At 25.2% G+C, this 11364-nt stretch overlaps 1 protein-coding gene across 2 annotated transcripts in view; it reads left to right on the top strand.

The window, feature by feature from the left end:
- The window catches only part of LOC132932374 (glutamate-gated chloride channel-like), a 57641-nt gene extending 54010 nt beyond the window's left edge, over nucleotides 1-3631 (top strand). For both annotated transcript variants that reach the window (XM_060998728.1, XM_060998727.1), the window contains 2 exons: nucleotides 533-616; nucleotides 3076-3631. In XM_060998728.1, coding sequence (XP_060854711.1) covers nucleotides 533-616; nucleotides 3076-3243 — 252 coding nt within the window. In that variant the 3' untranslated portion in view covers nucleotides 3244-3631. The remainder of the gene's footprint in view (nucleotides 1-532; nucleotides 617-3075) is intronic.
- Nucleotides 3632-11364: the final 7733 nt, after the last annotated feature.

Genomic DNA, 11364 nt, shown 5'->3' on the forward strand with positions numbered 1-11364 from the left:
TCTTACCATCATGAAACATTCAGATTTAATGTAACCCATACCTATACACACCGTGCCGGCGTTGAAAATCCGCGCATAAATCCATTCGTTCAATAATATACTGCCTGCTAGCAATCGTACGTGTATTATAATATAGAACAGAATATATATTTTATTCAAAATGCAAATGTCCAAATTATGTAATGCATAATATATCACAGTCTATACTTACACACCGTGTATATTTCAACAAAATTATTTATACACAAGTTTTGTTTTGTTTGAACAGTATTGGGTACTATAATTATTATTGTTAATTATAACTCTACAATCTACATGCGTATGTATATAAATAAAAACTATAAGAAATTGTAGCCAAAGGGGTTTGATGAATATACAAACTTAAAAATCATTAGAAACTAACAAATTAATTTAAAACCAAAAATATGAAAAATGTATTGAAAAACCGATATATTAAATTGCAAATTAAAAATGCATAATAAACTGAAAAATAATGACTTGTAATAATTGTATTTTTGTTTGTTTGTTTTAGAAGATTTCCAGAGAAGTTAAATGTCCAGAATGCGCCCAAAATGTATGCTCACATTCGCTCCTCATAGATGTTCTCCCAAAAACAGTAAGGTTTTTCTTAATATTAGAGAGTTTACAAAAAAATAACATTAAAGGAAAACTTTAAAAAAAAATATGAGAAAAAAAAACATTTTTTTTCTAGTTTAAAATACTTTATACTGTTTATTAGGATCAATTTTTACTGCTAACGTAAGATTAATATGATTAATTCACTAAATAAAATTTAAATTTTGCGATCGAATGTTGAACAATAAAACCCTATATAAAACCTAACGAAACTTTAGGTGGGTTTTTTGTTTTATTTCTCAGGATAATTTATTCTTTAAATGACCCAAAGTCATTAGTTAGATAAAATACCTAATTTGAAATGTTTTAATAACTAAAATATGATAAAAATTTAAAAACAACTCTCTGGGAGATTCATTAATCTTGGTTTCAAATGTAAATCTGGACATAAAAATATCACTGGTATCTTTTAAAAATCAAATAGTTATAATGATAATTAACGACTTTTCACCATCATTATAATCATAAACGTTAAAAAAAATAGTCGTTAGAACTTAATAATATACTCGCTTGATAGCAAACAATAGTACCTCATAACAATAATATATCATATCTAAATCGCCTATAATAGAATAATGTATCAACTATATACAAAGAGGAGTTCGTCTCACCAGGAAACATTATAAAAAAATCACTATCATAAACAGTGTAACAACAGTATCAAAACAAAAATAAATCGTCATCACTATGTTTGTTCATGAAAAAATTACCATGAAATACGTTAAAAAAAATAACCGCACGTTGTAATAATAAAATACTATTTTATTTAAGAATTTTACAATTTATAATTTTTATTTGATTTTTCTTTATATATGTATTTATATTTATTTAAAAACTTAAGTATTATAAGTACAAGGTTTCTCATATTAAGTTGTTTATATTGAAACAAATTGTTGCGTTTAACTATGTTTCAATATATAATTTTCTATGAATGTTTGAAATTTAAATTTTGACAAAATTGGATATTTACGCATAACATAAAGATTTAAAAATAGTTTTATTTATCTTATTGTAATTCATAAAATAAATTAATAATCATAAAGACTTAAAACATTCGACTGTTCCTTAAATTATCATTTCTTATAATCAATGATAATCAAAATATTTAGACTAATTTCAAGCTATTTATAGACATACCTATAACATTTTTAAATTATGTTAAGAATTAATAAAAAAAATTTAATCTGGTGAAAAAGCGGTTAGGTTATTAGCTTGAAAATTTAAAACTAGATCCCGCAAAAATTATTTTTATTACCGAAAAAATATTTATAATTATTATTAATTAAATAATTTAATAAAGTATATAATATGGATGATTTTATTTTAAAAGCATTTGAGTTCAAACTTCACTGTTGCAATGTCATTTAAAAAAAAATTAGATTAATCAAAAACTTTGTCTATTTATAGTTTTATGTTATACTGTATTACTAATATTAAAATAAATTTATATAATGGAATTAGACATATATAATAAAATACACATAATCATAAAGGCTGACAGACAATCTCCACTTAAAAATACTTATTATTGAATTTAAATTTAAATACATTTATTCTAGCGATTTACTCTATGACGAGGTGCACTCAACATTTACTGTAATGCAACTTATACATTATTAATGTTTCCTATATTTCTTATTTTTGAATTTTTTGCATAGTGGTAGTGCAAAGGTGGCACCGCGTGTTAATTGATTTGCAAAATATACAAACCCTAACAAATATCTAAAAAGGGCTGTTAAAATTTAGAAAATGTTTATATTTGTATGCCCTAGCTTAATTTCGAGTAGCAGTTTGTCGAATATTATAAATATTATAATATTATAATTCATAGAAATAACGACTTATTATCGCGGTTTTTATTAATTGTATCTATTAACTATAATTTGGGTACTGCAGATATACTGACAGACAAAATATACTTTGGATATAAGCATATTTGATCGATTTGTAGAGTTTATAAACACTATAAACTATGTTAACTCCACTGGAGTTGTGGTAGAATCTAAACTATAACTGCGGTGGAGTTAACCTAGTTTATTAGTTTATATTATATATAACTTAACCTAACCGGGCACTGGTTATATGATTGGATTCAAATAAATAAATAATGAGTAATACAAAAACCCAAATAAAAAAATGTAAACCCAATTAATATTTATATATTTACAGCGAAACAACTAATATGTTGATAATAATATTATATTGTGTGTTTTTTTTTTTGCATTATTTTTCACTTATTTAAAACTAATATGTTATATAAGTAAAGTGAATAATAATTATATTTACATTCTCTTCGGTCGCGTGCAGCATTTGACATTTTATAACCGTCCTAGTCGTCCGACTGGTGACATATTAATACCGTATTTGTATTATTCTATTTAAGTGGAATTTTTACGTAAGTAGTAAAAATAATAATTTATTTTTTTTACGATTTTACAGAACGAAAAGATCTCGACAAAATCAACTGATCCAGTCCACTTGGCCAAGACGATCGATATGGTGGCTCGGTTCACGTTTCCGTCAGCGTTCGTCATGTTTTTGGCGTTCTTCTTTTTCTACTATTCGGTGAATGCCCACAATCGTGGTATATCCATTGGCACCGATTGAATCAGCTGTCGACCATTCCTCCAATGATCTAGAACATATCGTGAAGACCCCCATTCCCCACCCATCCCATCCCAAATACGACTCAAAATGGAGGATTCACTGTCATGGTCCGTCTTAATTTATATAAGTAAAATATACAGTGTTTCACCGCATTTGTCCCGTCAAAATATTATGATTAAATTTAAATTAATATAAACAGAGATCTCGGAAAACCATTACTCTCAAGTCTGAAAGTCACGATTATTTTAATTTTTTTCTTTTTATCTGGTTTACCTAAATTTTAAATTAAAACTTGTATTTTCAAAATGACCAATTTATAAATCTAAGAACTGTAAATATTGTAGAAATTGAATTGTTTATTTCTATTAAACAGTATTCAAATATTTGAGTAAGTTTTAAAGTTTATAAGAGACGACACTGTTGAAATCTTTTTATGTATATAATAATGTAATTCTATTAATGCAGTGAACAAATCATTATATTTGAAAGTAGTAATATCTATTGACATTTCTTGAAAATATTTTGATTAAAATCGAGTGCTTACTGATAAAATAATCACACTATGCATTGAATGAAGTACGGTACTATTGCTGCAATAATAAATACCGTTGTGTGCCATACATATATATGTATATATACATACCCCGTGTATACCGTTTTTAACGTTTTAGTATTGAGTATACTATATATTATACTGTTTATACTAAAGCGTGCATTATAATTATTAATTTATATTATAGTATATTATATACAATACATATATATATATATATACTATTCATTATGGATACTTTATAGCGGTGGAACATTGCTATGTCTATATCGTACCCAACGCGATTGACGCGAGTACGCGCGCGCACGCAAAATAAATAGTCCTGTACATCTGTTTACTAGCTATACTAGTTCGTCAACACGAACTTATTTATGTTAAAAGGCAATAAACATTTTAATGTATCAACCTATTCTACGTATAATACCAGCTACCGTATGCCACAAAGTCATCAATATATACATAAATGCATAATATATTATTTTACTGCATTGTATATACTAGGCAAGACTACGAGAGTCATTCGAAAAATGGTCTGATGTTCTGCCAATGTTTTAAGCAACGCCGGAACATTTACATAGTACCTGTGCACGTATTATAGGTAGATACATACTAAAACTCATAGGTATATCGTTATTGTTTATATACATTGTCTCGTTCATAAACCAAAACATTTTCAAACGTTTATTTCTAACCTGAAGAATTTTATATTATAGATAACAATATTAGTATTATAATTTGTAAACAGCGAAACATACTATTTAAACCAAATGTTATATACTTTTTGGATACATTTAATTAGAGTTTAAAGACTATCATCATTCATCGCCCGTTCTACTATCATCACATTTTGAAAATGACTGGATTATACGCATGTAAAAATAATATAATTTATAATATAATAAAAAACAGAAAAAGAACATCTAAAAATCAGATTAATCATTTATTTTATGTATGATTTTGCAAATTTAGAAAGTTTTCGGATCTAAAAATAGATTATTGTACAGTTCTTTGTCATAATCACAAATAAAAATAAAAATATAAACAAATAAAATATGCAATATACATTAGGATTAGCGTTTATCACATACCTATACGCTACTCGTCTACATGTCGATGAATAAACATTAAAATATTTTGTTTAAGAATATGAATTTAAATATATTTGTTATAATTCAAAAAAGAAAAAAAGAAAAAAATATATATTTTTTAAATTGTTGTCTTAATCCGACTATGAATTACGTAAAGAAAAAAATTTTGAAATAATGAATGTTGTTTAATAATAAAATCAGAGTTTAATTATTTGAAAAAAATAAATATATATATAATATGTTATAACTTATAACTGATAAGTAAATAAAACCACGTGACCAAACTTAACGTTGTCAGAAATAATCAGTGAGTTGTATAAGTGATGGTGTATCCTTTACATATAATATACATGTTTATGAGCTGGATATAACACTTTTTTCTGACCAAATTATTTCTATTACAATTGCTATGACAACAAAAAAAAACAAAACAATTTAAGTAAAATAAAATTAATTTTATAAAAATTATAATAAATAAAATGTATTCTAGTTTATGACGTTAATGTAGACATTTAAACATTTTACATGATGTAAAAAAACCAGTAAATTTGAAGTCTTTTATGAATTATAAATAGAAAACAAATAATTTATCTAGTGTTATTCAAATAACTTTGACTACCGAAAACATTACATAATTCAAAGTTATCAGTACAGTAGTGAATATAATAAACTGTTTATTTAGTATTTAGAATAGACAATTTTTCTAGAACAAAAACATTACAATACTAATTAATTGCACAACATAAGGTACCATAAGTCCTAAACATAGTAAATGAAGTAGCTACAGGTGTCAGGTAGACATATTGATATTTATACAAATTATTTGTATCATGTATTGTATATTTTATGCTGCGATTTACGGTCGATGAATTTTATGCTCAAACTTGAGTAATAAATTAACTATAATGTACGTGTATGCGTGAACAATAATATTTCAATTTATAAATGTTTATCTTCATAAGAATACTACATTATTTTTAACAACTGATTACAGATTTACAATTCATAAAATATGTTTCATCATGCATTTAAAATTTAAATGTTTTAGATAGTATAAAATATATACCATTTTATGGTAGGTACTAGGTACTCGATACCTGTATTAAACAAATAATTTATTCTGCCCCATAGTATGCAGTCTGCCATCTAGCGATGCAATTTGAGGTTTATTTTAGTCAATGTACAATATAAAATATAATATATTTTAAATGCAAATATGCTTATATGTATTATATCCGCCTACGCAATTACTCGTCATTTTGTATTTTTTCTGAAGATTTTCACAAAATTTGATAAGAGTCAAAGGAATAGCAATGGCAAAAACACTGTCTTGTTTTAGACAGAAAGAAAAAAGAAGAAAAAAAATACATTAAATATTACAATGAAATATAGTTATTAACTTCTATTTCAAAAGATAAAAAACTATATTTAGTGGTCAATTGACTCGGACAACAAGATACAACAATTACATAAGTACAATAAATACTACTAAAATTAATGTAATTAAATGTTAGGTGTAATATATTAATATTTGTATAATATACTAATTTATGATGTACCATTCACCTACTCATTTAAGTAATTGTTACCTTTTTATATGCCGATAATGTAATGAAAATTTCAATTGTGGTTTTTAACTTGAATACAGTACCTAAATACTTCGCCACACCCAAAATTATACTCACAAGTTTTATTTAGACACGGCACTATAGATAGGCAATTTAGGTGCACCACATTTATAATCTTCTGTGCTTTATTTATTTAATAGGCGAGGCCTTTTTTTACATAAAGTGTGTTAAGAGTATTTACAATGATAAACTTAAGTGCATGCATAAGAGAATTAAGTATATACAATAATTATAGAGAAGAAGAAAGTTAAACTAGATAATGAGTGTCCGCATTGTAGTTTGTCATTAACCTTTTAATAAGCGGCTCGTATGCAAGGTAATTTGTTGTGGTTATAGTCACAATATCAGTTCAATAAAAATTAAGTAATTAGTTTTTCAAACTAATAAAATAATTTATAGTAAGCCAATGTCAAGAATACCTACGTTATAATGTTAGATGTTATTATTGTTTATGCGGTTTTACACAAAGATATTTTTTAATTATACATATAATTTTGCATATCGTGTTGGTAAACTTTCAAAAAATACCAAAAATTAACATATAACAATAATTAAGTAGTGTGTTATGGCAATTTTAGTAATGATTGATTTAAAATTTAAATAATTTTTTACTTTTTCATTTAGGGTCGGCCTGACCGGGGTCATCCAGGCCGACCTGTTTTCATTTATGAATGATGCATATACGACAATGTTGATGTGGAAGATGCTTTATTTAAAATATCTCATAAACAATTGTAACCACCAAGTAATGATAGGGTGTAAATTATGTGCCCAATGGAGAATATTTAATGACAAAGTATAAATAAGTAACCGATAATAACCTTAGGAAACTAAAAATACGAAATACCCTAACAGAATCATACCGTAACCTAGACTTAACAATTTTATTATTTCACAAAAATCAGCATGCGATATTTGTAAGCACTCCAACATAGACATTGTTATATCATTCATTTATGTGTTCATTTACCTGGAATTGCCACAAAACCACGGGATCATGCCATAAGAAATCTTTTAAAGCACAAAACATAGATATGTATAATTACTATGGATATAAAAACATTATTCATAAACAAATAATTATCGTAATTGTAGAAAAATCATAAGTTTTGAGCGGCATAATAGAACGCCTATATAAGTACATGTATGATAAACAATAACATTTACTATAATAACACAATCAAAATGTTAGTGAATTTCCTGAATTTGGTTGATGCGCGTAGATTGTCTATCAGCGTTGGTCGGAAGTAGCATTAGTTTTTTTTTTTTGCTAAAATTCAATGATGTCATTAATAAACCTAAAAATAAGACAGTGATTAGCGTACTATTTGATATGACAAATAAAATAAGTATTCAGCAGATTTGAATAAAGATTAATTTCAATGTGATTTTTCGAATCAAATTACTTAACATAGATGTTCATATTTTTCCAAGACACACTGTGACTTAATTTAAATAGTATCTACTTTAAAATCAATTACGTAATACATTAAATAATAATCATTTTTACCATCTTACTTTACGATCCGAGGATCTTAAACTCTAATGATGAAAATTAATAACCAATACTTATTCAATAGATATTGTAGCATGAAAAATAACCTTTTTCATTAACTGAGTACGTACTACGTATCAGCATCACAAACGTCTGCGTGAATTCTAGACAAAAATAATATTTTGTGTAATTTGTATTTTTGGTTAATAATTCCGCTTCAAATGTATTTAAACAATATGCATAAATCCAAAAATGTTTGATCTTATTAATAAACTATACTGCTATTTATTTGAAAAACGTTCGTCATTTTTCTAGTAAGTACTTGTAAATTTTAACATTGATAGTAAGTTAATTCTTAATTTTATTTTTACAACGATAAAATACTGGATAATACGGAAGAACACTACGCATTTTTCATTTTAACAATAATATTTATCATCAATTAACAAAATTAACCGGAACAATCGAAATTATTATTTGCTTAAACGATATTTACTTATTTGAAAATTGTTTGTTTTCACACATCAATTCAAACGTTTATCGTGTCAATATTATTAAATTCTATTAAAATGTTTGACTATTTTTGTTAAAATTATTTATTATTATTATTATTGTTGTTATTTATTTTATTTATGAAAAGTTATATTTGCATTCTATATTTTTAATTACGCAATATACACATTTGATGGTTGAGTTAACATACAATTTTCATATACATGATGATGTCCTGCGAGGATTTACTCGTTTGATTTACCCATAATTCTGTTTTTATATATATATATATATATATATATATATATATAAGACTCACAGCGACAAGGACTACAATTATTTCATATTTCAATTTAATTTAATGTTTTGGTAAAAAATTAAAAAAAAAAAATTTTTCATTTAATTATTTTCAATTAAATATTGAAGATAACCATTTTTTGGATTTATTTTTTTTGAAAATGTTTTTATTAATTTTATTTCCATTAATTTAATTTATTTTTAATGTTTTTTCTAGTTTTGAGAAAAATTGTGAATTATTTAATAGCATTACCATATTATAAAAGTGCCAGTGTTATCAAACACGTGGCCTACGAAAATTGTGACAATTACAAGCACGTTTGATATACATAAATTAAATGATATATAAGAATTATGAATTATTTTCAGACACCATGTACGCGTTTTATTTAAATAAAATCGTTTGTAACTCAAGTATAAAAATACTTTTAAGACGCGGGTACGACGATAAACTACATAGGACCTAATATATGGTAAATAATATTAAATTATATGCATAATAGATCATTCAATTGGAAATTTATAAATACGCAGTCATTGTAATACAGCAATATGGTAATGTAAAAATAAATGAAACAAATTCATTAATTCGATAAATATAAATATATATATATATATATATATTTTGAAACACCTTTACTGTATCGTGTTTATTGATACAAAGGTTGTCGAAGACATATCCATGGTTTTTATGTGATACCGGATGATGATGTCATGGAAAACTCTCCCCCCACTTCCGTAAAAGCAATAGTTGTCAAAAATATGTGTACATATATTTTTAACAAGAACTAAATTCACGAATTTTTTTTTATCGACAATCCGTTTTTATTCTTCAACACTGTCGAGGCAACACCAACAATCAGTAACTAGATTAATATACTATGTACTTAAATTTATTTATTACATTGCTTTTTAATTGGAAAATTATTTTTGTACCACAGACACAGAAAAACGTGGCGAAAGGGCGCGTCATACGAAAAAACAACAGTTTTCTAAAAATCTATTGGAACTTGATTGTCCTAAATATAAAAATACGAAAACAACGGCAATGAACTAAGCTCCCCCAGCTAAGTTAATGCCAAAGATAAATTCAAAAACAGTAGTGATGAACTCTAGGAAGAAGAGATGGAAAGAGTTACTGCCTTACTGGAGTTGCCGTTATAGAATATTGTGGGAATTAATGTATAAAAGGATCTTCAGGGTATCGAATTGATGAGAGTAATATATGTATACGACATAACCGAAGTTCTGTATTTTTATTTAATAATAACAATTATGTTGATAATTTTGATTTTAATGATAAAAACACTTTCAGACACGTAAGCATTATTTATGTTTTGTTTTAAAAATAATTAAATATGTATTTTTTTTTTAGCTTACATCTGAAGAAATAGACGTCAAACGTTGAACCGTGTATGCTAATACCACACATCCTGTTTAAAACATAAATGTAGGTGTAAAAAAAATATTAAACTATAGATTTATAGGATTCTTCAAGATCCATTTAGAATTAAATCGGTGAATACAATAAAATATAGTGTGTATATTTTAAATTTTAATTGTAATATTGATTTCAAATATATGTTTACTAATATATCAATAAAATTATTATTATTGATAGCACGACCACATTTTCAGTAATTACAGTTCTAGTTACTGAATAATGCTAACCCAATTAATGGGTACCACTAATTAACCAGTATTATATGTATATTATACATAATTTCAATTCAACTCTAAGCTATCCATATATATATAAATATATATGTGTGTATAATATATATGTGTGTGTGTGCGTTTGTGTTAATTTTTAATTTTTAATAAATATACGTGTTTTAATATTATTAACTAATTCGTCTACATTTTAATAAAATAAACGTATTTATACTTAATTATTTCACTGGATTAATATAATATATAATCTATCAAATTTGAATATTAAAGTGGTTTTTAGTGTCAACGTTTTGTTTTGTTTTTTTTTCGGTATAGAACCAAAGACCTAGTTTTGACCTAATATTTTGTAGACATAGTAGTTTATTTTCCATTAATTTCAAAACATAAATTACTACCAATCTAATTTTAAATTTAGGAATTAGATTTAAAATGTATAAATAATGTTTAAACTTTTATGAGTTAGTTTCATTTTTTACGATAAAATAGTTTTTTGTTAAAAATGATATGGCAGCATTTGATATATTAGATATGATTGGGTCATCCTTCATCCGTATTAGTGTAAGAAGTCCAGAAAACAGCAATATTAAATTCTGTAATAAATAAAATGATACTTACAGTGAAATATTAAATCATTATTTTAAATAAAATAAATAAATTATTAAAATTATTCATAGGTAAATAAACACTTAACACATAGTATGATATTATAAAATGTAACGTTCAATATTTTAGAGAACAAATGAATCTATATCATAGATTCATAGAAATATAGTAGGTAAAGTAGAAATTGACTGTAGACTATTAAATCAACACTGATAAAAAAAACTAAACATTGTCTTTCCCCAGTGTTTTCTTATTAACTTAATGTTAAAGTATAGTCATTACGCTATAACG

The sequence above is a fragment of the Rhopalosiphum padi genome, chromosome 1 (assembly GCF_020882245.1).
Source record: "Rhopalosiphum padi isolate XX-2018 chromosome 1, ASM2088224v1, whole genome shotgun sequence".
Classification (NCBI taxonomy): domain Eukaryota; kingdom Metazoa; phylum Arthropoda; class Insecta; order Hemiptera; family Aphididae; genus Rhopalosiphum; species Rhopalosiphum padi.